The sequence below is a fragment of the Gopherus flavomarginatus genome, chromosome 2 (assembly GCF_025201925.1).
Source record: "Gopherus flavomarginatus isolate rGopFla2 chromosome 2, rGopFla2.mat.asm, whole genome shotgun sequence".
Taxonomy (NCBI): domain Eukaryota; kingdom Metazoa; phylum Chordata; order Testudines; family Testudinidae; genus Gopherus; species Gopherus flavomarginatus.
In genome coordinates this window covers 80,030,902-80,058,152 of record NC_066618.1, presented here as the reverse complement: position 1 = coordinate 80,058,152, position 27,251 = coordinate 80,030,902, and the positions used below count along the sequence as shown (strand labels likewise).

The window sequence follows — 27,251 nt, the reverse complement described above, 5'->3', positions numbered from 1 at the left end:
GACCCCCTTGCTCTCCTGCCCCAGGCAGCCACCCCCTCCAGCACTGTGACCCCCCCATCTCTCCTGCCCCCAGCACTGAGACCCCCTTGCTCTCCTGCCCCAAGCAGCCACCACCCCCCGCACTGTGACCCCCCCATCTCTCCTGCCCCTAGCACTGAGACCCCCGTGCTCTCCTGCCCCAGGCAGCCACCCCCCCAGCACTGTGACCCCCCCCCATCTCTCCTGCCCCCAGCACTGAGACCCCCTTGCTCTCCTGCCCCAAGCAGCCACCCCCCCGCACTGTGACCCCTCCATCTCTCCTGCCCCTAGCACTGAGACCCCCTTGCTCTCCTATCCCAAGCAGCCCCTCCCCCCAGCACTGAGACCCCCCCCAAGGCAGCCCCTCCCCCAGCACTGTGACACACCCCGTCTCTCCTGCGTGCAGCACTGTGAGCCCACTCGCTCTCCTGCCCCAGGCAGCCCCTCCCCCATCTCTCCTGCCTGCAGCACTGTGAGCCCCCGGCCCCCGGCGCAGCAGAGTGAGCGCGGCGCGCGCAGGACTCACCGCGGTGGCCGCGCGTGGGGACACGGAGTGGAAGGGGAGGAGCGAGGCCGCCTGGCCGGGTCCCGGCGCTGCTGTTGCCCCAAGCGGGCCGGACACGGGGGCCGGAGCCCCGCGCTGCGCGGTGCCCCCGGGAACTGGGAGAGCGGCTCGGCCGGGCGCTTCCCCTTCGCTGCACCGCGCAGGAGCCCGACGCTGACTGAGCGAGCTGCCCCGCCAGCAGCCGCGGAGAGCGAGACGATGTCGCAACCCCAAGGCGTCTCCGTCTCCTCCCCCGAGGGCAGCGGCAGCGGCACCCTCTGCGGCCGGCGGGCCTGCCAGGGCTCCAGCCAGGGGGAGCTGCCCTGCTGCAGGGGCCCAGCTCCCTAGGACCTGCCTTGTCTGGTACCCAACGCCCTGCCAGCCCTGGCCCCTGCCCGGCTGTGAGCCAGGACATCACCTACCCCGGCTTCTCGGGGACCCGCTTCCGCAGCGCCCCCGAAACGGGAGCCAGGGCCGCGCTCCCCCCTGCAGGCAGCCAGCAGCGGCGGGAAACGCCTTAGCCGTACAGCCCGCTGGAATAACTGGGGAAGGAAGAGCTACACCCACCTCCCAGCCACAACCCATCCTGCTGCATGAGCCTGCTGGTCCCTTTCACTCCGTGGGGCTCTGATTCTCCAGAGGACCTGAGCTGGAGAGAGCTGCCGCGCCCAGAGGGCTGGCTCACTTTGGAGGGAGAGGCTGGGGTCATTTTTAGTACAAACACCGTTCACTTTTTAAAGCTGTTTCTAAGCCACACCTCCACCCCGATGTAAGGCAGTCCCAGGGGGACAAAACAATCTCACCGCATTATAGGTGAGACTGCGTTATATCAAACCTGCTTTGGCCCCCCCCTTGTTCCCTGACTACCCCCTCCAGAGGCACCTGTCCTAATCACCCCCAGGACCCCACCCCCTATACAACCCTCTTGTATCCTGACTGCCCCCACCCGTATCCAGCCCCATCCCCAGACAGGCACTCACCAGCAGAGGCAGGAAGTAGAGCAGCCCAGCCCTAACTCACTCCACTCCACCTTCTCCCAGCCACATCGCTCCGTTTCCCGCTGCCAGTGAGTGCCAGGAGATTGGGGAAAGCCACGGCTGGGGGTATGTCTACACTGTGGGATTATTCCAATTTTACATAAACTGGTTTTGTAAAACAGATTGTATAAAGTCGAGTGCACGCGGCCACACTAAGCACATTAATTCGGCGGTGTGCGTCCATGTACTGATGCTAGCATCGATTTCTGGAGCATTGCACTCTGGGTAGCTATCCCGTACCTATCCCATAGTTCCCACAGTCTCCCCTGCCCATTGGAATTCTGGGTTGAGCTCCCAATGCATGATGGTACAAAAACAGTGTTGCAGGTGATTCTGGGTAAATGTTGTCACTCATTCCTTCCTCCGTGAGAGCAACGACAGACAATCATTTCGCGCCCTTTTTCCCTGGATTGCCCTGGCAGACGCCATAGCATGGCAACCATGGAGCCCATTTTGCCTTTTGTCACTGTCACCGTATGTGTACTAGATGCCGCTGACAGTGGCAGTACTGCAGTGCTACACAGCAGCATTCATTTGCTATTGCAAGGTAGCAGAGATAGTTACCAGTTGTTCTGTACTGTCTGCTGTGCCATTGTAAATTGGCAATGAGATGATGGTTATCAGTCATTCTGTACTATCTGCTGCTGTCATGGGTGTTCCTGGCTGGCCTTAGCTGAGGTTGGCCAGGGGTGCAAAGACAAAAATGGGAATGACTCCATGAGTCAATTCCTCCTTTATGGTTTATCTAAAAATAGAGTCAGTCCTGCCTAGAATATGGGGTAAGTGTACTAGAGAACCAGGGAGCACAGCTGCTCCGTGTCAGATCCTGCAGAAATGATGAGCTGTGTGCCATTCACAGGGGATGCCCCTGCAACAACCCCATCCGTTGATTCCCTTCTCCCCCCCAACCTTTCTGGGCTACCGTGGCAGTATCCCCCATTTGTGTGATGAAGTAATAAAGAATGCAGGAACAAGAAACACTGACTTTTTAGTGAGATAAAATGAGGGGGAGGCAGCCTCCAGCTGCTATGATAGTCCAGGCAGGACATTAAACGGTGTGGGGGAGAGGAGCCCAGCATCCCACTGCTATGATAGTCCAGGCAGTACAGAATCTTTTCTTTAGATATGAAAGGGGGGGCGCTGATGGAGCTCAGCCCCCAGTTGTTATGATGAGGACAGTTACCAGTCATTCTGTACCATCTACTGGGAATGACTGGGAGTCATTCCTATTTTTACCCAGGCGCCCCCAGCCAACCTCACCTGAGACCAGCCAGGAGCACTCACGGGCTGATGCTGGTGATGGATAGCAGTCATATTGTACCATCTGCCACCGGGAAGGAGAGAGGATGCTGCTATTCATTGCTGCAGCACTGCGTCTACCAGCAGCATGCAGTAGACATAGGGTGACATAAAAAAGTCAAGAAATGATTTTTTTCCCTTTTCTTTCACAGTGGGGGAGGTAAATTGACGACATATACCCTGAAACACCCCGGACAATGTGTTTGACCCTACAGGCATTGGGAGCTCAGCCAAGAATGCAAATACTTTTCGGAGACTGTGGGGACTGTGGGACAGCTGGAGTCCTCAGTTCCCCCTCCCTCCCTCCATGAGCGTCCATTTGATTCTTTGGCTTTCCATTACGCTTGTCACACAGCACTGTGCTGTGGCTTCTGTCTATCATAGCCTGGAGATTTTTTCAAATGCTTTCTCATTTCATCTTATATAATGGAGCTGTGATAGAACAGATTTGTCTCCCCATACAGCAATCAGATCCAGTATCTCCCGTACGGCCCATGCTGGAGTTCGCGGGGCTTTTCCTGCTTACCTGGCCAGTGCATCCATGTTCGGATTGCTGTCCAGAGCAGTCACAATGGTGCACTGTGGGATACCGCCCGGAGGACAATACCATCGATTTGCAGCCACAGTAACCCTAATCCGATATGGTAATACCGATTTCAGCGCTACTCTTCTCGTCAGGGAGGAGTACAGAAACCAGTTTAAAGAACCCTTTATATCGATACAAAGGGCCTCATTGTGTGGATGGGTGCAGGGTTAGATCAGTTTAACGCTGCTAAAATTGGTTTAAACACGTAGCGTAGACCAGGCCTGGGAGGTGGCAGAGTGGAGCGGTATAGGGCTGCCGGCGGGAAGAGGAGCAGCCCAGCCCCAGCCAGCTCCACTCCACCAGCTCCCAGCTGTGGTGCTCCTCTTCCCGCTGGGCAGGTGAGTGCAGGACCTTTCACCAGCAACACGGCTTGGGCCAGGGCAAGGAAAGTGGAGTGGACTGCAGCTGCGTCGCTCTGCTTCCCACCACAGGTGAGTGCGGGGAGGTTGGGGAAAGGATGCCCCCCCCATGCCCCGTACTCACCTTTGGCAGGAAGCGGAGTGCCACAGTTGGGAGCAGGCTGAGGCCAGACTGCTCCGCTTCCACCGCTGCTGGCGAGTGCGGGGGGATCCCTTCCCCCAAGCCCTCTCCCCCAAGTGACACTGCTGGGGCTGGGGCAAGGGAAGTACAGCAGGCTGCTCCTGGCCCCCTGCTAATCCCACAGGCCACTCTAGGACTGCGAGGCCCCCAAAATGCCCTCCCACAGCTCCTGCCCCCCCCGGGGGGGAGCCCCTGACCACCCGAGACCCTCTACCCCTTATCGAACCCTCAGCCCTGGCCTGGCCCAACACCCTTAACATACTGCTCAGAGCAACCTGTCAGTTTCACCACTTTGTATGTGAACCTGCCTTTAATTGGGTCACGTTATATCAGGGTAGAGGTGTATTTGTATCCAGGCCTTTATGTCTAGCATCACTAGGTGTGACTGGAAACAGATGTTTGGAAGAGCTGGAGGCACACCCGACCATACAGTAATGGCTGAAGCAGCATGCTACTGCATCCAAAGTTTCCAAGATCTGGAAAAATGAGCCCTCAGAAAGATAGGGCTGATTAGTACTACTTTTGCTTATACACTTGAACTTGCAAGAAGAATGAGGATATATTTTAGGGCAGGGCAACCTGATACTGTTGTTCCTACAGTTATCTACAATGCAGAAGGTGATAACTTCCCTACCAGTTGTTTGCATTTGCCACATTGAAGAGCTAGCACAGGTGTTGGGATGATACCTGCCTCTGGAAATTTCCACTACATTCATCTGATGAAGTGGGTATTCACCCAAGAAAGCTTATGCTCCAAGACATCTGTTAGTCTATAAGGTGCCACAGGACTCTTTGTCCCTTACCACAAAAACAGGACCTTTAGCTATCCGCCTGCAAGCTGTCCAGCCCCTCTCCCAAACCCCATGCTTTTTAAAGACAGGGGACAGACAAAAACAAGTGTAAAACTTTCACAAAGATTTCAAAAAGTATTTTTCATGATCCAGCACAGTTTAGGCTAAGTTACATCAATAAATTAGGACACTGGTAGGTCAGTGCAGGACAGCATGTTCCTTGGATCAAATATAGTAGAGGAATAACTGCATTTTTGTCCTTGCTTCCACAGAAATCTTTGATCTCTTGTGCCAGTGGCATAAGTACTGGATCCCCAGCATTGCTCCTTTTCTACATGATTTGCAATTATATTGTCCTTCGAAAGTTTCCTTTTTCTTCCTCTTGACAATTATTTTGGCCTTACTCTTTAGTAATAAAGCTAAGCATATATGATGGTACATTATGTTTGTAAACAACTTAAGTTATACATTTTTTAAAAATCATTTAATTGGAGCTGCTAAAGCAGGGGTGGGCAAACTACAGCCCGTGGACCACATCTGGCCCATCAGACTTTTCAATCCAGCCTTTGAGCTCCTGCCGAGGAGTGGGGTCGGGGGCTTGGCCTCTCCCCACAGCTCTCGGAAGCAGCAGCAGCAGCATGTCCCCCTTCCAGCTCCTACATGTAAGGGCAGTCAGGGGGCTCTGCACGCTGCCTCTGCCCCAAGCGCTGCCTCCGCAGCTCCCATTGGCCGGGAACCGCAACTAATGGGAACTGCAGGGGCGGCACCTGTAGATGGGACAGCACGCAGAGCCACCCGGCCAGCACCACACCTCTGTGTAGGAGCCAGAGGGGACATGCTGCTGCTTCTGGGAGGTGCTTGAGGTTAGTGCCGCCTGGAGCCTGTACCCCAAACCTCTCATCCCCAGCCCCACCACAGAGCCTGCACCCCCAGCCAGAGCCCTCATCCCCCCTGCAACCCAACCCCCAATTTCATGAGCATTCATAGCCCACCATACAATTTCCATACTCTTTTTGGCCCGAGGGCCACATCTGTTTGCCTGTGCTAAAGTAACAACGTTAAAGATGGCAGTTTCAAATGATCTTAAACAAAAATGATTCTTACAGTTATAAAGAATCTTTATTTTAAAAAAACTGATCTTTTCTATGCACACATACACAGTGCACATAGATTAATTTACAGATGAATTCAAAAACAATGCCCAATATGACAACTTTCACTTACACATTCACACAAACAGCTTTAGCCTACACAGGCTACACTGAGCATTCTTAAATCAAAATGACTTTTCATTCTCTGTACACTGTATAGACACATAAGTAATCTGGCAACTGCAATCTTTTTTATTTACTTCAACTTTCAGTGCATACATATTTATTTTACACACAGAGAACATGGGAATTAGATGGGGTCCAAATGAAAGGCATAAACTTTGGAGATGTTCCCATGACGTGGATGGGAAGTGCACTGCTATGGCACATGTCCAATATGGAAGTTTATGAGGAGAAGACAAGGTAAATTATAAGTTCCTATGTGTATGTTGTCAGATGTCATAATCAATCACATAGTAACTTTTGAAGATAACTCATATCCCCTTTATATCAAGACAAATTCTTTGCATACAGATCTTAAATACAAAAGAAAAAAAAAAGACATTTTCTTTTTGTATTTCCCAAAGTTGTTCAATTGACCACTTTCCCCGGAAGTAATCATTCAATTTAATCTGAAAGTATCACAAGATCAGGAACTCATGCAAGATTTACAATACTCTGATCTGAGCTAGGCAGCTGCTACTACTGTGAAGAGAGACTCAGTGTTTCTTTATTGGGGCCTAATCCAAACCCAATGAGGTCAATGAAGAGATTCCTATGGGCTTTCATCAAGCCTTAGGTCTGCTTCCTGCAGAAGTCAGGAAGTTCAAGGCATTCAATGATTTAAAGAAAAAAATTTAAGTAGTTAGCCAACTCTTTAGAATTTTTAAAAAATCCATTCAAGAGAGTTATATTATCTGACTTGGTTCATCCACTTCTAGCAATACCACAAAACAGCACACTATTACAGGTAGAATGCTGTCCTTCTGTTGTACCTAAAGTACTGCACAGAATCTTTTCGGGGGAATAAGGCAAAGCGTCACATTTATTGATAATAAATGTATCACTCGCATATATAATTACACACACAAGCACACTCTGTCTTGTTGTTGTTGTAGTAGTAAGATGAGGCCCGGAAACAAATTCTTGTGTCAGAGGCCTAGTCTGAGGCCTGAAGCCTCAACCAAAGTACTTCCGCGCACCGCTAAGCAAAAGCTGGGTTGTGAGCCAGAGGCAGGCCTCTCACAGAAGTAGCGAGAAGAGGAACTTGTGCCAAGATGACATGAGGACACTCCATAGACATAACATGGAACAGGCAATGCATCTTAAAAACAGGACAGCATGATGGATAGATCTGTTTGTCTGGAACAACATGATCAAAGGGGAAACAGCACCCTAAAGAGCCAAGGGGCTGTACCTCAATACGTCAGTAAGGATGAGTAATCTGCCCTGTAACTGTATAAAAGTAGGTCCTGGAGTGCGCATCTTTGGCCAGCCTAGGGGGCAGTGGAAAGTCCCGCCACTGACTGAGCTGTGCTCATTGCCAGGGCGCACATATTCATAGTATGTCCTGTAAAGTCTATAGGAAACTATTACTGTGCTTCGTTTGACAATAAACCTGGCTCGGGTTCCTTCATACCTTACTAGAGTCTGTGGTCTTTGGGGCTTCTCTCGGGGTCTGCTGTGTCAGCTATCTGCGCAGTGGCGGCACAGCACTTAAGAACTGTAGTTTGATCCTGCAACTCTTAATCCTTGAACACAGCAGCCTATGCACATGACTTCCAAGCTGGCTTTTCTCTTTAGTTCTGCTTATAGCTGTATTAAAGAACTATATGAACTTTACCAGCACGGTATGAGAACTACAGAAAGTTAAGCTGAACTTTGCAAAGATTTACACGTACTTAACTTTAGATGTGGTACATACAGTTATGCATGTACATAGGTCTTTGCAAGATTAGGATCTTAAATTGCATATTCAATCCAATACCTTACTGAACTACACAAACATATCAAGTTCGCCCTTCTTTATCAAAGAAGGAAAATATCTTCTCAATACACTGATTAGCAATAGATGCCTAAATCAAAATGAAAAATTCATATATTCCAAGACCAGAAAGGATCACAGTGATAATCTAATCTGACTTCAGTATAACACAGGCCATAGAATTAAATCAGGCAAGGAAGTAGAAGTGGAAATATTTTGGGGATACTTTTCTAACAAGTTGTTCTTTCCTTCTCTTTAATAGTAGCTTCAAGTTCTTCAAAGACTGATACTGGTCCTGCATAGTTGTTTGTTTCTATAGCTTCTAATTTCTTCTGGTAGGCAGTTGGTAAGCCATTCTGTTTTGCACCCATACAGATAACCTACAATTAACAGAAAAACTTTTAATATCACTTTTATTGTGAAGAGTTAGATCACACAAACCTTTACTTGTGTAAAAATAGTGCCATTTAAGGTGACAGGACTAAAACAAAAGCCTACGTACACCCTAACCAGAAAAGGGAAGGCAGCCAAAGACACTATGAAGACTACTAAAGAGCTCTCTAGTGCCAATATAATTAACCTGAAGCAGCTCAGATACTGCCAGGATAGGTACCAGTACAAACCCCCTAGGAGGCTATTGTGTAAAGCACTGAGAGATCAGGCACTTAACGCTTCAATTAATACTCCTGGGGGAATTCTGCATCACTGTGCGTGTGCAGAATTCATGTCCCCCACAGATTTCTTTTGACAGAAAAATGACATCTGACAGGGAAGCAAAGGGACACTGCAAGAGTGGTCACATGCCCCTCCCTGGCAGCACAGGCAGGTTGGTTTGTGTGTCTGGAGCAGCCAGTAGAGACGTAAATCTCCGGGGTGCTGGTGCGTGTCCGACCATCCCTCTTACTCACTACTGTAGCATGCTCAGTGTGGAGGGGCAGGGCTTCGAGGTGTTTCTGAGGCGGTAGGTGTAGGACAGGCTCTGTCCCTTCAAACAGAGCAGAATGTAGCAGCCTGCCTGCTTAGTGAATTGTTTCCTTTGTCTTTGTGAATTCCCCCAGAATATAAAACAGGTGTAAAAGTTTTAAGGCTCCTTTACTTTGCCAGAGTGGTATAAAGGACAGTATGGCCTTATAAATGCTTATGTTCCTTTAGTGATCAGAACTGGTCTCTCTTTTTGGACTGAAAAAAAATCTTATCAAAAATGTGTTCCAGGAATTGTTTTCTCCTTCCTTTTCTGGAGATGGTCACTAGCTAATATAAATTGAGAGAATTTGATTCCCCAGTCCTCACTTACTCTTCAGTTACCTATGATGTAACACAGCTGCATATTTGACGACTAATAAGTAGAAATAAAGGGTGAAACCTATCACCATTACTATTAGGTATTTGAGGATTTCCTCCAATACTCCCTCCTCCCATTCTCCTTCCATTGTAGTGTAGTTTAATAAATTACCAAAATAATTGAAACCAGAGTGATTATAGTGCATTATTTTGACAAATAAAAAATATGCAGAATTTTAAAATTTTTGTGCACAAAAATTTTAATTTTTTTGGCACAGAATTCCCCCAGGAGTAAATTAATTTCCACCTTTAAGATATAGGATTTCAGGCTTCAACCAGCCTTAGCATAAGTTCTTCTAAGTGAGAAGTAATTATAACGCTTGAGTTATTAAAGAAAAATCCTGAGACGGTACACCAACAGCTGCTGGGTCTTTCTAATTTGAATGGACAGTAGTGAATATGACTAAGAACTACAGTAGCAAAGAAGCCATTTAGATGTAAAGACAGTTTCTCTACTGTTTATTTTACTGAAGCTTTCCTTCCCCCACATAAAATAAATGAAAGTGTGTGGTGTAAGCCAAAACTATTTATGGGAAGTGAAAAGAAAAAAAAAATACAGGAAATTACTGGGGTGGAAGTTACAAAAATAAAAACTGCTTATTCCAGGTACTGAAGATACCACACACACACAGCACACTTAGTCACCGATACAGTCATATGGCATGAACAACCCTACCTGTCCTCTTAAGTAAAATCCTTTCATATAGAAAAAAAAAGGTAGAAGAGAACCATAGGAAAACTAAGAGATATTAGAAAGAGAACACTTCCCTTACAGAAGGCAGTGTCAGAGTTGATGTGATTACAACAAAGAGTCAAATTTGGTTTGAGCCCAACACTACAATTGTTTTGAGAGAGGGGAGCCAGTGAGAAAGGAGAACTGATAATTACCAATATATAACTGATATATATGCATGTTTTAAAAGCTCAGGCAGCAAGATACTATTGCGATGACAGACACTGCCTAGTAGGTTAAAAAGTGTATGGCAGAGAATTTAAATACACAAGCCAGGAAATTACAATTCCCGTAACAGTTTCAGTTTTGTCACAAAAAGCCATGACTAACTGTACATATGTAGTACAGTATTATATTACAGTGTATACAATTAGATGACTGCCTTGTAAAGTTTTACTTGTAAAGGGATAATTTTGTTTGTCAAATAAAAGATCAGTTTTTCCATTATCTTGGTATACATTCAGTATGGCCAGGAGAGCCCCAGACGATATATAAATTATCAACCTTGATGTTTGTATTAGCATAGTTGTATTTCTTCAGAACAGCCCCAAAGATCTGTCTGGGAGAAAAATAAGGGGGAGTGATAGCTGGCTAGCGCACTAGGGATGCCTGGGTTAGCGTTCTTTAACAAACGAGATTCTGATCCTGCAATCTGATCCATATGGATTGACCCCTGGGTCAAAAGACGTGACATATGCATAGGGGTTATAGGATCAAGCCCAGTTAGTTATTTTCAGTAGAAAGTCACTATGGTAGCTTGTTGATTTTATCTGTAATTCCAATTAGCTAAACATTTCTAGACATGTAGTCACATCACCTCTGGGATAGGGCCTCAGACCTCACTAGCTAAGCAAGTCAGGACAGCTCAGTGCTTAGGCATACCTCCAAAAAGAGTCCATGTGCTGCAGAGTGGTGTTGGTGAACTTCGCACAGGGCACTTTTTCTTCCAAATCAGTACTAAATCGGGGGACACAGATCAGCGTACATGTCGCGCTCCCCGGCAGTACCCAGCCCAAGCCAGGGAAGCTAATGATCCAACCAGCAGTCCAAATTCAGTGATGAATCCGGATCATATGACACTTGAGGCACACTGCACATACCCTAAGAAGAAGTACTAGACCAATGCCCCAGAACAGTGTTACAGGGCCTATGATGCTGGAGACGTCAAGCCAAGATACTAAGTACCTTTAGTCATTAAAGAGTCTATCGCACTTTTTTACAAGAGTGGAGATATTAATATCTATGTCCTTGCCAGATTCCAGGTCAGGACATTAAGTCCTGCCCACTAAAATTCCATTTGTGGCTTCAGTTTAGTACAGTGATCTTTTCTATTCCAAACTATTTTGTAAAGTTGCTTACTGCTTCTGAGCAGCTGGTGCAAGCTCACAGGTGGCTGCAAATGTGTCAAGGAAGAAGCAATTCATGGATAAGAGCAAATGCTTCACGAACAATAGCCCAGATTTACCTTCTGTTTAGTTTCACTGAAGTCAGCAGACTAACAATAGGGATGTATTGGTTTCATACATTTGGAAGTAATTGAAATGCTATTTTAAGGGACTCTGCTATATAGCAAATGCTGTTGTAAGAGACTATTTTAAATGGCAAGCAGTAATACAATATCCACTTCAGTTCACACCCTTTTTAGATGATGCCTACTTTTTTGTACTGTGGTGATGGGAGATCACAGACACAATCACTCATCTGATAACTTCGACAGGTCAGTATTTTTCCCTCTTGCGTTGGAATGTTAACTTCTATTGGAATGTAAATACCACCTGCAACTCCTTCTTGCCTGTAAAGAATCAAAAACATTTCCTTTCATTCTGAACCACCAATACAGGGGAGAAAACTAACATGTATTTGAATAGGTGAGTTTTAGCATGTTAAATGCAAGGTGGCTTTTCGGCTGCAGTACTGAATAATATTAATGTATTCCAATAATTTTGATCAATACTTGAATCTTGGAGTACTGAAATCAAAAAGTGAACAATACCATTGGCTTATTTTTTAGATCCTGAACAAATAGCGTAACAGCAAGTCTATCCCTGTAACCATGCAAGTTAACAGCAACATTACTTTCTGCACTTCTTGGAAATTGCTTAATGTTTGGTATATAAATAAAATTTGAAAATCCACAATATGCACACAACAAAATGATCAGAATTAAAAGACAATGCCAGAATCATTAAGTTCCACTTTGATAATGAAACTGCAAAATTTTACCTTGCCCCTTTAATTATTTTTAAACAGAGATAATTCTAAAGTGAGGAAACTCCCACAGTTCTTGGGCAACGCACATCCTTGTGAACAACCCAGCACACCCATCGACATGCCCAGACCTTGTAGTTTGTACATAGAACTTGCACAATAGCAATGAGCTACAAGATTGTATCAAGAACTGCCATAACTAGTTTCTTTCAAAAGAAAGATTTGCCCAAGGGCAGAGGGAAGAAAGTGGATTAAAAACACAGTGCTAAAACGTTAAAAGTAGTTTCTAATACAAATCTAAATAAATGGGCTGCAGTAATGGTTCAAACGTCATGAGATCAGGGACAGAATTTAGATACGACAGTTAACTGCTTAGCTGAACATGACAGGTAAAAATGTGACCACTTAGAATACCCTGTCTAAGTTTTAGCACTATTTATCACAATGGTATCCGCGTATCTTACAAAATTATATTTTCAAATGAAAACAACATCTACTAGCAGAGTACGGCCCCAGCTGGCTCACTGCAGGCAGACCCATGTGCCGCATGGAACTAACAGGAAGATTGCAGCCTACCAACAAACGGAATGTAAACTTTAGAAACAGATTTCTGGGTCATAAGGGGAAGAAAGATGAGAGACCAATCGTGTCTTTTGCTGGGATTTAAAAGAAGAAGCGTCAGGTCAAACAAACTTATGAAATGTAAATTTTAAGCTAAGACAAAACCTCCAAAAACTTACAATCAAGAGAACTATCTCCAAGAAGTTTAATACCAAGGAAAGTAAAGACACAAAGATTCCTCTTCCTTGTTTGCAAACCCAAGAATTGTATTGCTTAGTTAGTAAATGAGGAACTAAAAGTGAAATTGACTATGCATTATGCAAAAAAACAGAAGTAACAAAGACTATTTTCATTGTTCATGCTGAGAAAAAGTGAACACAGTAAAAAGTAAAACTGGATTTTTCAGGTTTAATCATCCAACATAAAAGTTAATCTATTTTTAGCTATAACTATGTCCCAATCCTGCAGACACTTATGAATGTGTGTGACTACAAAGTGCAAACAGTCCCACTGATTTCAGCAGGACTATTTGATGTCTGTGCTTAACTCTACACATTTAAGGCTTTGTCTACACTAGCTCATTTGTCAGCAAAAACTTGTGTCTGTCAGGGGTGTGAACCCCTCCCCCCCACACACCTGATCAATATACATTTCACCAACGAAAGTGATGTTGTGCACAGTGCTATGTCGGCAGGAGAGGCTCTACTGCCAACATCACTAACGCTGCTCGTTGGGGGTGGTTTAATTATGCTGGCAGAAGAACTCTCTCCTGTCAGCAAAGAGCAGCTACACAGGAGACCTTACATCAGCACAGCTGTAGCAGTACAGCTGTAAGGTCCATAGTGCAGACATAATGTAAGCCTTTACAGGATTGGGGCCATAGTCCTTAAAAGGACACTGACATGTTATCAGAACAAAAGCCAACGTAAGTATTTTAACAGGTAGAAATCCTGGTAATTAAATTATTTCTAGAGGACAAGGAATGCAGAAAAGGAAAAAGTTAATATTAACACAAAAAAAGTGAATTTTTAACATCTGATAAAAATAGTTTCCTATCGCTTTTTACTTCATGGTTACTCCATCATAATTATACCAGACCACTAGGAAGATGGGGTAGATAAAAACTGAGTATCTAGTGAAAAGACTAGCATTGTTTTTTTTAATCATGTTTTCTTCATAGGTCATAAAGAAGCAAGAGGACAAATCCAGTTTCTTTCCTTTTGAAGATCACCTTTAGGACCTATTCATGAACTGTCGGAGGAGCAAGCCAGCAATGATAATGCCCATCCTGTAACTTTTCTGTTGAGTTAGAACAACTGAGTTTCCAGAGCAGCCAATCAGGTACCTTTCACTAACATTAAAAGTGATTAAAAAGTAAGAGCAAGTGATTTAAAACTCCACAATACAAATTACAATTATTTATCAGTCAACCTATTCTTTCCTGACAGTGGTAAGGGCAGTATCTTCCCTCACAGACAGAAATAGTTATGGGATCTTTAGCTCTGTGAAGTATTTTAGGTTTCAGGCATGCATGGCAAGTTAAGATGTTGTACAAAAAAGAGACAGGATCTTATAGTATGATCACTAGTGAGAGCAGTAAGGTGCAGAGAAGAAAGTGAGGACTTCTCCCCAGTGAGAAGTACACAAGGTAATTTACTGCTCAGATTTAATCTAATTCCAATGTCTCCAAACTAAACTTGGAAACAATTTTATTCCTCAAATCCTGAATGCATTCACAATGGGCCTGATCCTGTGAGGTGCTTAAGTCAGTGGTGGCTGAGAGCACTCAGCCCCTTGCAGATTCAGACTCGTTACATACCATTAATGCGCAAGTTGAAATTTCAGTTTTATAGACTAGGCCACTAAGAGCTGTAATTAAACAAGAAGTACAGAGCTCTGGTCAAAATTTCCAAACAGTGTCTAAAGTTGGGCTCCTAAATTCTAATCCATGCATCTGACGAAGTGGGTATTCACCCATGAAAGCTCATGCTCCAAAACGTCTGTTAGTCTATAAGGTGCCACAAGATTCTTTGCTGCTTTTACAGATCCAGACTAATACGGCTACCCCTTTGATACTTAAATCCTTAAGGCACCTGCAAAAGAGAGGGACGATTTTCTGAGGTTCTTAGCCATGTACTGCCTCAGTGCTCTCCAGCAGGCAATTTGATAGGTGACAGAGCTATCTAAGTTATCACTGAATGAGGGCAGGACAGGTTTACATTGGGAGGGATAACTGAATCATCACAAAAAGAACAGGAGTACTTGTGGCACCTTAGAGACTAACAAATTTATTTCAGCATAAGCTTTCGTGGGCTACAGCTCACTTCTTCGGATGCATAGAATGGAACACACAGACAGGAGATATTTATACATACAGGCAACATGAAAAGGTGGAAGTATGCATACCAACTGGAAGAGTCTAATCAACTGAGATGAGCTACTGTCAGCAGAATAAAAAACCCTTCGAAATGATAATTGAGATGACCGATCACAGGTTTCAGTGGTAGCTGTGTTAGTCAGTATCAGCAAAATATATATATGGAGGAGCCTGTGTGGCACCTTAGAGACTAACAAATTTATTTGGGCATAAGCTTTTGAGGACTAGAACCCAGTTCAGATATATGAAGTAAGAAACAGGAGCAGGTATAAATACATAAAAGGATGTGGGGTGCTTTACCAAGCATTAAGTCAGACTAACGAGATAAATCAATTACAGCAGGATACCAAGGGAGGAGAAAACTTTTGAAGTGGTAAGAAAATGGCCCATTACAGACAGTTGATAAGAAGGTGTGAGTAACAGTAGGGAGAAATTGGTATTGGGGAAATTAAGTTTAGGTTTTGTAATGACCCAACCACTCCCAATCTTTATTCAGGCCTAATCTGATGGTATCCAGTTTGCAAATTAATTCCAGTTCTGCAGCTTCACATTGGAGTCTGTTTTTGAAGTGTTTTTTGTTGTAGAATTGCCACTTGAGGTCTATTACTGAGTGGCCAGAGAGGTTGAGGTGTTCTCCTACTGGTTTTTGAATGTTATGATTCCTGATGTCAGATTTTGTCCATTTATTCTTTTGCATAGAGACTGTCCGGTTTGGCCAATGTACATGGCAGAGGGGCATTGCTGGCACATGATGGCATATATTCCCCTGTAGATGTGCACGTGAATGAGCCCCAGATGGTGTGGCTAGATCCTATGATGATGTCCCTTGAATAGATATGTGCACAGAGTTGGCACCAGGGTTTGCAACAGGGTTTAGTTCCTGGGTTGGTGTTTTTGTTGTGTGGTGTAGTTGCTGGTGAGTATTTGCTTCAGGCTGGGGGGGCTGTCTGTAAGCGAGGACTGACCTGTCTCCCAAGGTCTGTGAGAGTGAGGCATCGTCCTGGAGGATAGGTTGTAGTTCCTTGATGATGCGCTGAAGAGGTTTTAGTTGAGAGCTGTAGGTGACGGCTAGTGGCTTTCTGTTACTTTCTTTGTTGGGTCTGTCTTGTAGTAGCTGATTTATCAGTATCCTTCTAGCTCTGTCAATCTGTTTCTTCACTTCACCAGGTGGGTATTGCAGTTTTCAGAATGCTTGATACAGATTCTGTAGGTGTTTGTCTCTATCTGAGGGATCAAAGCAAATGCGGTTGTATCTTAGAGGTTGGCTGTGGACAATGGATCGTGTGATGCTGTCTGGATGAAAGCTGGAGATATGTAGGTAAGTATAGCGGTCAGTAGGTTTCCAGTATAGGGTGATGTTTATGTGACCATCGCTTAGTAGCACTGTAGTGTCTAGGAAGTGGACCTCTTGTGTGGACTGGTCCAGGCTGAGATTGATGGTCGGGTGGAAATCATTGAAATCTTGGTGGAATTCCTCAAGGGCCTCCTTCCCCTGGGTCCAGATGTCATCAACGTAGCACAAGTAGAGTAGGGGCATAAGGGGAGGAGAGCTGAGGAACCGTTGTTCTAAGTCAGCCTGACATCAGGAATCATAACATTCAACAACCAGTAGGAGAACACTTCAGTTTCCCTGGTCACTCAATAATAGACCTCAAGTGGCAATTCTTCAACAAAAAACTTCAAAAACAGGCTCCAACGTGAAGCTGCAGAACTGGAATTAATTTGCAAACTGGATACCATCAGATTAGGCCTGAATAAAGACTGGGAGTGGTTGAGTCATTACAAAATCTAAACAAATTTCCCTAATGCTAATTTCTCCCTACTGTTACTCACACCTTCTTGTCAACTGTCTGTAATGGGCCACTCTCTTACCGCTTCAGAAGTTATTTTTCCTCCCTTGGTATCCTGCTGTTAATTTATGTATCTTGTTAGACTGACTTAATGCTTAGTAAAGCACTCCACATCCTTTGAAGTATTTATACCTGCTCCTGTATCTTTTACTTCAGACATCTGATGAAGTGGGTTCTAGCCCATGAAAGCTTATGCCCAAAGAATAGAATATCAGCATTGGAAGAGACCTCAAGAGGTCATCTAGTTCAACCCACTGCTCAAAAGAGGGCCAATCCTCAGATATTTACTCCAGTTCCCTAAATAGCCCCCTCAAGGACTGGAGGAGTACCATACAGGGAAATGTTCCCTGTTCACCTGACCAGGGACTTGAACCCTGGACCTTCTGATTGAAAGTCTGATGCTCTACCAACTGAGCTAGCTGGACTCAAGGACTGAACTCACAACCCTGGGTTTAGCAGGCCAATGCTCAAACCACTGAGATATCCCTCGCCCACAATGAATAAATAAATACATTTGTGAGTCACTAAGGTGCCACAAGAACTCCTCGTTGTTTTTTTTTGCTGAATCACAGTTCCCATGCTCCTTATTTAACTGCTACAAGAGATTCCTATTCTGCTCCCTAGTTAATTCATAGTTGGGACTAACTTCAAAGTGAACATTTTGAAATCTGTTGCAAACTTAGGAAATTGCTGTATAAGTGGCTTTTCCAAGAGCTCTCTTTGCTAACATTGGAGAGCTTGTTCTCTACTGCCTCCTGCTAGAGCCCAAGATGAAGTCCCAACATGGTGCTCATATCAGTCTATTGACATAGAAATCACAAAGTCAAACTCAGTATCATCTCCTCTCCACCGCAGGACAAAACAGATAATCGGCTGCAAAGGCAGAAAACCTTGCCTCAAAGAGCTTTAATAATTAGCAAATATGGAAAGATGACAATTTTTAGTGACTGACATGAATTTAAGTTCAGTCCAACAGTTCAGAATCCCCTTCTCATATTAAAGCTTTTCTTTAAAGTTGTTTTGCTTCTCAAGTTAAAGCAATGTTAAGTTTATCAGCTTCTAACGCGTTAGAGATAATTTTGGAGTTAAATTTGTGTTTCAGAATCCAATGTGTTCTCCCTTATCCAAAACAAACCCACCACATTGATTACTGAAAAATAACCATTGCATTTGGCTTGCTTTCTAAAGTGACAAGACATTAAAATGCACCTACTTATCCAGCGAATTTAAATTGCTAGTGTTCATTTTCCATACTACTCCCCACACTTCGTCTCCAGGGCTTTGAACAATGGTAGCTGTACCTCCATGCCAGTAAGAGCTTGCTTTGCCTTGATGACTGCCAAAAATGAGTTTAAAATCCTGCAAATTAAACCAACACAAATGATCAATTCTTACTTAAACTCAGTGATGTGGGTTTTCTTAACAAAGTACTAGCTTAAGCAAAGTCTACAAGAAGAGCCAGCATAGCCACAAGGAAGGAAGTCACTTTTCCTTCATTAAGGATGTGATCCAGCTCCCACTTCAATCCACTGGTTACCTTCTGCAGACTTCAATGGGAGTTTCAGCAGGCCCCAAGAAAAATAATGGGTTTGGGAAAGGAAGAAAGGTATGGTAGGTTCATTTTTAGTGACAATGGAGCTGCATTGTGAAATTTGGCCCAGATCTGGGTACATCTTTATATTTTAGGCCAAACAACTGACAATTCTCCTAAAGAGTTGCTAGAAAATGGGACTGGCAGAGAAAGAGCCACAACCTCATCACAATGTAATAGACACATTCTACATTAAATACAATACAGTAACATTAAAGGGATGTCAGTGACTTTCTGAAGTTAAAATCCTATTTCTGTAACGGTTTTCTGCTGCCCTTCAAAGGTTTAGAAGGGTTTTTGGGTGGGCCTGAGAGCCACAGCACCAAACCTGTTACAGCCAAGTACTCCTCTTTGTCCCCTTCCTCTCTGTGTACATGCCTTTCAGCTGCTTATTCCTGCTCAGCTTATGGTGCTGCTTTTACCCAGGAACACCCTCTTGAAGGAAGTAAGGAAGAGCATGCATCTGTGCTGCCCCGAGCAGGGCATGTGAGAAGTCATCCTGCTAGTGTATGAGAAAAGAAAGGAACTGAAATTGACCAACAGAAGTGAGTAGGCAGAAAATGCTATCAAATGCACAAAGTAAACTGAAAAAAAGTTTCTAATTCTAATTCTTCAGTTACCTGTAAAAACAATAGGTGAGACTTCTAAGAGATATTTTCTTTCTTTTTTTTTTTTCTAAAAACCCGCTGTAGGTACAAAATTGAGATTCTTTTAGAACTCACACACCTCCTGTTCTCACAAGTAAAACCTAATTTTATTGTAAAGCAGGGGTTTCAAAGTCCCAGCCCAAGGGCCATCTGTGGCCTGATAACCTCCCCACTGCGCATGCACAGGAGACACATGCAGCCAGCCACGCTGCCCGGCTCTGTCTGCTACAGGTACCGCCCCTCACAGCTCCCAATGGCTGAGGGAGAGGGACAGAGATATCATCACTAGTTGCCAGGTAGAGTCAGCAACAGAGGCATCACTTTTTTCCCCACAATGAATATAAACAAGTCAAACTACAACTATCTGATGCACACCTTGCTGCAACCCTGAAGGTTTCAACTGCTCAGTCACTGAGGCCAAACATCAACAAACTGACAGAACTGAAGCGTTGCCACGTGTCTAGCAAAAACCAAACACACACTGGCAGGCGAAGAATTTTATAAAGTTATATGACACTTCTTTTAGTTCTAAGAAATTCGAAATAAAAAACACAATAGAAACATTTTCTTTTCTGAACACCATCTTCAGTGACATTATTGGCCCGCTGGGAGGATTTGAGGACTGGCACTGGTCCTAAGGTAAACTGAGTTTGAGACCCCTGTTATAAAGTTTCCTGTAAAATAAAATACAGTAAAACTTTTCCTCCTATTTTTTTTCAGTTTTACTTTGTGCATCAAACAGCACTCAGCACATCATGGAAACGGTGAGTGACTAATCAGTTGTCAGCCAGTTTCCAGTTTGTGTGGGCTTTTCATCCAGCAGCACTGTAGAGTGACATTCTAAAGAAAAGTAAGAAAATGTAATTGTACCAACACCAATGACTGGATCACTCAAGAACAAGCAAAGTTTGTTCAACTACTTTTAAGCTGTGACCCCCTCCTTTTTTTAAACTGACTATAGTTCAGATTTTGAAGTCCCTTTAAAGTGTTTAATTATGTTAAGGTTTTTAATTTCTGAAGTGAGCTACCTCTTACAGATCTTTAAAAATATTTCTGAAATTTGAAGGGCTTAAAAAAAATATCAATTGTACACTTTGGAGCTTCTTGTCTGATTTTCAATAAGCCATGAGGATGCAACAGGTGGTTTTGCAAAATATGCCCCATATATGAAAGAGTGCAACTAAACCCTCCGAAAAGCAACTTTTCTCAAAGTGCTCTCTAAAACAGAAACATACCTACATGAATGCTAATTGTCAGCCATTCTATGACTTGCTACAGACTGATTTCAGAGTGTAAGACTCCAGGCTAGATCCTGCAAACTCTCAAGCATGAGTAACAGTATGCACACCAGTAGTCCCACCGAAATCATGGGCATAAAGTTACAGACATGGGCAAATGTTTGCAGGATTGAGCCCTTCTTCCCTTAAAGAGGTGGTCTTTCTGGTTTTTACAGAACTGAACACATTGATGATACTCTTATAAAAATTAATTATTTTTCCAATCGTTTTAAGCTTTTCCTGTTTTAAGACCACTTTGGACTTGATTCTGCAAGATGCTTAGCCCCTCCAGTGCCTATGGGAGTTAACAGCAATAAAGGCTCTTAGCACTACTTGGGCTCATGCCCTTCATTTTTTTGCCTCTCTCCTAAATGCTGATCCAATTTTAGTTGTCTGTTGCTTGTGTTCCTTATTTTCTCTCGTTCATGTACCATAACTACTCATGTCCACTCCCTGAGCCCCACCCCCAAAGTTCAGATTGCTTCATTTTTACACACTGCTGTCTTGCTTCTCTCTGTGAAAGCTAACACTCCTGTTCAGCATCCTTAACCTTTTATTTCAAGGCTGGTTTTGTCTTGCTAGCCGTACCTGGTTTCACTGTACAGAAATTACCAGAAGTCAATTGTTAATCTGGGTAGTGCCTTTTCATTCCGAGATCTCCGTTCTTTTTGAACCACAGTATAACTGAATCACTATGGAGCAGTGGATAAAAGGGAGCCTGTGTTAGCACACTGTACAGCTATGACATAGGTCTGTTCTAAACCACCAGATATTGAGAGCCAGATCAGAACAAGTTCACATGCTTTGCTACATAATATGCTTACTGCATAACCTGAAAGTAAACAAACTGAAGGCTGCAATTGGGCATGAAGTCTTCACACAAACATTCTTTTGCTAGAGATACTGCACTTGGCTACTTTCAACTCCTCCTTCAGGGCCTGATCCTGCCAGGTGCTGAGAAGCCTCTGATGTGCTGAGCATTTTTGACTTGTCAGTGATATTTGACAGTGCTCAACATTTCAGATGATCAGGCGCTAATTGCCAGAAGACTGGTGGTTGAATGAGTACACTTATGACCACATGCTAGATATTGATCACAGTAATCTTTGGAACTTTCAGACTCCCTCTGATAGAGTTCGTCTTTCCCTCCAGTTGGCACTTGACCACCATACATAAGTCATTCAAACAGATATGTTGATATAAACAAAGAATGCAACTGTTAAGATCTTTTATACTGTAAGTCTAGATCAGTGGCTTAAATCTGAATGAGCAAGGTAGTTTATTTAACTATCATGGAGATTACATTAACTTCTTACACAAAGGTGCTTTAAACAACAAATACTGTGTAAGAAAGCTTTATACACTAACATTTGATAGCTGTTTAACAAATTCCATGAAAATTTATTAATACATCCCAGCTGCTAGACCATTAAGATTACTGTATCCCAAAATTATGGAAGGTACGTTCACTAAAACCATGTTTACACTTACAAGCTTACAGTGGCACAGCTGTACCGATGCAGCTGTGCCACTGTAAGAGTGCTTGTGTGGCTGTGTTATGCTGATGGGAGAGAGCTCTCCTGTCGACATAATAAAACCAGCTCAACGAGCAGCGGTAGCTATGTCCACAGAAGAGCATCTCTGGCTGACATAGTGCTGTGCACCTGAGTTACATAAGCGCTCATGGGGGTGTTTTTCACACTCCGGACTGACAAAAAAAGTTTTGCTGACATAAGTATTAGTGTAGACATGGCCTTAGTTTTGGTGATTAACATTAAAAGGGATACTTTCAGCTTAAGTCAGACATTGTAAACAAATCAATTTCATTACCTAGATTAGTAGTAAAATCTGAGGTCAAAGTAAAAATTATTTAAAAAAAACCTTGTGTCACTATCATCCATTTACTTTTTGCCTCTCTCTTAGTTTGGAGAGCAGTCACTTTCACATCGCTACCGCTACAAACACCTGGGTTTCAGATGCGCAAGGGAAGGTATATTTGTTGTTAAAGCAACTATTTGCATGGGAATGTATTTTTAAAAACTATGGAAACGTTAAAAAAATCAAAACAAATTGTAATTGTTATTTTATGACAAATTTATGAGTGATTGTATTGCCTGCAGATGTCAGATAGTGATAGTAGTATTGGCTTCAGCTGAGGTTAATAGGCTTTCCCAACAAGGCTTTGTCAGTGCATTTCAACCCTAACTTAAATATGCACAAATAATCCACTCACCACTTCTAGTGAAACCAGCAAAATAATCATGTTTTTGCAAGAAATGTGAAGTTTTAGTTCACTGATGAAAAACTCCCTTTATACCCAGACAAGACAGCATAAGAAGCCTTGAACTGTGCTAGGCCTGTCTCTGAAAGGGACTACGCATGATCTTAGCTCGCCGAGAGCCGAAAAAACCACCCCTCTTCCTGGGGAAGGAGAGGCTTGCACCCATCTATTTATCTGCCAGGGAACCGAGCTGTCCCAGTTTCCTTTCAGCCACCAGTTTGTCCAGGACTCCAGGACAAAACTGCAGAGTAAGTCATTCCAGCCTCAGTGAAATTTGTTAAAATTTGTGTGCAACACCACTTTGAGTAGCAGAACCTTCAAAGAATACCACACATATTACAATACTGAGGCATAAAGAAAATGAGAAGTTAGTAACTTGTTGGACTAAAGTAAATATTTCTGATTCTAAGAGTTTAACTAGCTCCTAATAAAAAATTTTGTTTAATAATCTCTCTCTTTCAGAGCTCTCATTTGCATCTTTGGCGCTCTTTATTCTAGCATATGACGTCCTAACCAACATTCTCAATTCAGCCAAACTCTTATTGGTTTCAGTGAGAGTTCTCTCTCAGGAAGAAGTGCCCTTATGTAGCAAAATATTTTTCCAAGGAGTTCGCTGAAGTCTTCATTGCATTACACTTTATGCTGCTTGATAATTTAGATCCTGCTTAAAGGACAACTTCAGCACAATTTTCCTCATTGTTAAAACAATGTTTGATCTGCTAACACTGGTTGTTTTAAAAAAAAAATGCAACTCCTAGCCAGTCAGGATTTGTAGACTTTTAGGGCTTGTCTACATCACAAAGTTGCAGCGCTGGTGAGGGGGTTACAGCGCTGCAACTTAGGAGGTGTACACATCTGCAGGGCATCACCAGCGCTGCAACTCCCTGTTTGCAGCGCTGGCCGTACTCCCGTTTTGTCTCGGGTGTAGAGGATCCAGCGCTGGTGATCCAGCGCTGGTAATCAAGTGTAAACACTTACCAGCGCTTTTCTTGACCTCCGTGGAATAAGCAGGTATCCCAGCATACCTGAGGAAGCCTCTGGTAATCAAGCTGGTCTCCTTCCCCGGTTTGCTCTCGCGTTCCCCGAACCCCCGAGCAAGCAGGTCTTCTTCCCTGCGGTTTGCAGGGTGGTTCGGGGAACGCGAGAGCAAACCGCGGCGAAGCTGGTCTCCTTCCCCGGTTTGCTCTCGCGTTCCCCGAACCCCCGAGCAAGCAGGTCTCCTTCCCTGCGGTTTGCAGGGTGGTTCGGGGAACGCGAGAGCAAACCGCGGCGAAGCTGGTCTCCTTCCCCGGTTTGCTCTCGCGTTCCCCGAACCCCCGTGCAAGCAGGTCTCCTTCCCTGCGGTTTGCAGGGGGGTTCGGGGAACGCGAGAGCAAACCGCGGCGAAGCTGGTCTCCTTTCCCGGTTTGCTCTCGCGTTCCCCTAAACCCCTTGAAGCCGCCCAACAGCGCTGCAGTGTGGCCACATCTAACACCACTTGCAGCGCTGGTTGCTGTAAGTGTGGCCACTCTGCAGCGCTGGCCCTATACAGCTGTACTAATACAGCTGTAACAACCAGCGCTGCAAAATTTTAGATGTAGACATGGCCTGGGTGAGGTTTTTATCTGTAGTCAGTTTTCTTAGACATAGACTTGTGTGTTCTATTTTGCTTGGTAATTCAATTTGTTCTGTCTGCTATTACTTGGAACCACTTAACTCCTACTTTCTGTATTTAATAACTTTTTACTTATTAATTAACTCAGAGTATGTATTAATACCGGGGGGGGAGAGGGGCGGAGCAGACAGCTGTGCATCTCTATCTATCAGTGTTATAGAGGGTGAACAATTTATGAGTTTACCTGGTATAAGCTTTATACAGGGTAAAACAGATATATTTGGGGTTTAGACCCCATTGGGAGTTGGGCATCTGAGTGTTAAAGACAGGAACACTTCTGTAAGATTCTTTCAGTTAAGTCTGCAGTTTTGGGGCACGTGGTTCAGACCCTGGGTTGGTGTTGGAGCAGACTGGCATGTCTGGCTCAACAGGACAGGGTGCTGGAGTCCCGAGCTGGCAGGGAAAGCAGGGCCAGAAGTAGTCTTGGCACATCAGTTGGCACTTCCCAAGGGGGTTTCTGTGATCCAACCTGTCACACCTGTATGTTGCCACAGACAGTAGTAGAGGGGATAAAAATCTCACCCCATATTACTCAGACTGAAAACAAGAAACACAATGTAGGGTCTATCCCTGGTTACATATTTTTAAAGCTTGGTTCCCAAGGCTGGGAAAATCAGAACTAATAGTGAGGCTAATCAGTAGATGAAATTAATCCAGTTAATATTAACATACATTTCTCTGGAGACATGTTTTCTATAGAGAATTGACCTGCATATTGGCTCTTACACCTCTTCCTACCTGGATCTGTATTTACAACAGGTTTATTTTGAATATTCTGTGAAGGGTGGAATTCTATTTCATCCAACCAAGGCTGTAGTTCATAATACGCATCAAAGACCTCTTGCAGGATGTAGATGAAATATTCTGAAACTTCTTCTCCTTTGCTTTGAACAAGATCCAGAATTTTACGAACCTGAAGAAATACCACGTAGAATGTTAGCAATACGTAGGATTGTGTATCGGTTACATTTATGAAATGCTTTGAGTTGCTGCAGGATTGGAAATGGGACCCCAGTCAAATCCTAGAGTCTACGCTCCCAAGCTGGGATGTCAGAATCTGGATCTGAACCTGAACCATCCCAAAGTTCAGTGTCTTTGGATTCCGGCATTACAAAGAGGCTGGACCTGCAACTCTGATTTGGATCAGACGTTTTAGTTTGGGCTCATTATTACAGCTGTGTACATATACCAGCTATAAAGATAAAGGACACAGGCTGCTCCATAGTGTAGAATGCAAAGGAAATTCCTGGTCTGGGTGGTTACCACAGTCATGCAGGAGATTTCAAATCTTGCCCATATTAAATGAAACCAGACAACTGATATTTGACCTCCTGGCCTGGTCCTCTGATTTCTGAGGCTAAGTTGCATTATTTAATTTTATATCAGAATCTAGCCTGAATAGCAGTGTGGACAGCAGAATGTCTCTCTGGACTTGAATGCAGAATCAAACAAGCTCTTCCTTCTTTAAGCATAGCAGTTTAACTCTGCAAGACCACCTCTCCCCGCCCATGCTATGGGGGTTTGCATGGGGGGTGAGAGACAGCGTGCATGTGCATGCAATGCTGTATGCCCCTCTCATTCAGCAGCCATAGGAGAGTTAATGTCCACACCCACTAGCAAAAAAGTTGGACTCCAGCTAATAGATGGAAGGGGTTAGGTTTGGTGGGTGGATCTAGAGGGCAACCAGCATGTGACAACCTTAGTGCAAGTGTTTCTAGAGAGTACAGGCCTTTGCTCTAAGGATACTTCTCTATGGACTGGATTCCATTCCTGCTAATCACAACCTCAATTTCTACAGTAGGCAAAGGACTTCCAAATTCCTTAATCTCTGAGGCAACTTTTCTCTGGCCTCTCATGAGCTAGAGAACCCACAATGCAGGATAGAATACACCAGAGCACAATAAAAAGAGGATTTTTAAATATTAAAGACCTTCACCCAAGTCCTCTGGTCTGAAATCTGCACTTTCTAGTTCAGGATCTGCAAAAGTGGGGCAACTCTCTTATGACAAACATCGATAAAACCTACTTGTAGCCAGCAAACATTCCTCGGACAATCTATTTTTTCCTTCCACCTCAGATATTCAATAAGAAAACTACAAACAAGAGATATTTCATGTGAACAAAGCTTACAGCTACAAATTGTTTCAATTTAAAAAGAAAAGGAACAAAGAATGGAGCCCTGGTAAACGTAAATGTGGGTGGTCGCATCAGGAAACAATCTCAGGGGCTGCATTAGCTTCTTCCACAGAGACCCCTCGATAGTGGGGATTCTCCTTCAAGGGAAATCCTGGGGAGCTGCGGTGTAAGAGGAAGCCATGGGGGAAGGAGTTCCTGATAGTTCAGCCCAATGGAACTGCCCTGTCAGGAATTGCTGGGGGCACAGAGAGGTAATGGGGCCTCCATGCAGACAGGCCGGGCCTCTTGTAGAAGCCCATGAAAACCACAGGGTCTAGGCATGGGCCTGCAGCTCACTCTCCGGGGTCAAACTCTGCTCCCCTGACAAACAATATGGAGTGGGTGGAGGGGGGACTCCATGAGAGGATCCAGGGCCGGCTCTAGGAACCAGCGCTCCAAGCATGTGCTTGGGGTGGCACTTTCCAAGGGGAGGCACTCCGGCTCTTTTTTTTTTTTTGCTTGGGACGCAAAAAGCCAGGAGCCGGTCTTGAGCGGAGGTGAGCTATGGGGAGCATGGGGAGGGCTGCAGCAAGTAACCCAGGAGGGGCAGAGGAACCCCTCCTCCCAGCTTGCATCCACTCCACTGCCGCCTGCTCCCCCGAGCGCACTGCCGCTCCGCTTCTCTCCCTCCCTCCCAGGCTTCCCGTGCGAATCAGCTGTTTTGTG

The 27,251-nt window shown here is 44.3% G+C and overlaps 2 protein-coding genes and 1 non-coding gene across 25 annotated transcripts in view; all 3 read right to left on the bottom strand.

Annotated features, from left to right (window-relative positions):
• Positions 1-27,251, bottom strand: part of NOD1 (nucleotide binding oligomerization domain containing 1) — a 94,480-nt gene that overhangs the window by 48,731 nt on the left and 18,498 nt on the right. For 3 of the 16 annotated variants that reach the window (XM_050938326.1, XM_050938340.1, XM_050938341.1), the window contains exon 1: positions 985-1,071. The exons of 9 other annotated variants lie outside the window; for them this stretch is intronic. Coding sequence is in view for 1 of the 7 variants with exons in the window: in XM_050938327.1 (XP_050794284.1) it covers positions 25,149-25,323 (175 nt within the window). In the remaining 6 variants the exon portion in view is untranslated. Of the gene's footprint in view, positions 1-544; positions 593-984; positions 1,072-1,129; positions 1,156-25,148; positions 25,324-27,251 lie in introns of those variants that run through there. 4 more of the 16 variants (XM_050938327.1, XM_050938345.1, XM_050938334.1 and 1 more) reach the window with 4 other exon arrangements.
• Positions 5,913-27,251, bottom strand: part of GGCT (gamma-glutamylcyclotransferase) — a 63,135-nt gene continuing 41,796 nt past the window's right edge. For 5 of the 8 annotated variants that reach the window (XM_050938548.1, XM_050938546.1, XM_050938545.1 and 2 more), the window contains exons 4-5: positions 11,621-11,756; positions 5,913-8,270 (exon numbers count right to left, since the gene is read on the bottom strand). In XM_050938548.1, the coding sequence (XP_050794505.1) occupies positions 8,121-8,270; positions 11,621-11,756 (286 nt within the window). In that variant the 3' untranslated portion in view covers positions 5,913-8,120. Of the gene's footprint in view, positions 8,271-11,620; positions 11,757-18,173; positions 18,320-27,251 lie in introns of all 8 variants that reach the window. The other 3 variants (XM_050938542.1, XR_007772392.1, XM_050938544.1) reach the window with 3 other exon arrangements.
• Positions 17,313-17,385, bottom strand: TRNAE-UUC (transfer RNA glutamic acid (anticodon UUC)). Its single transcript has one exon. It is a non-coding gene; the product is annotated as a tRNA-Glu (tRNA).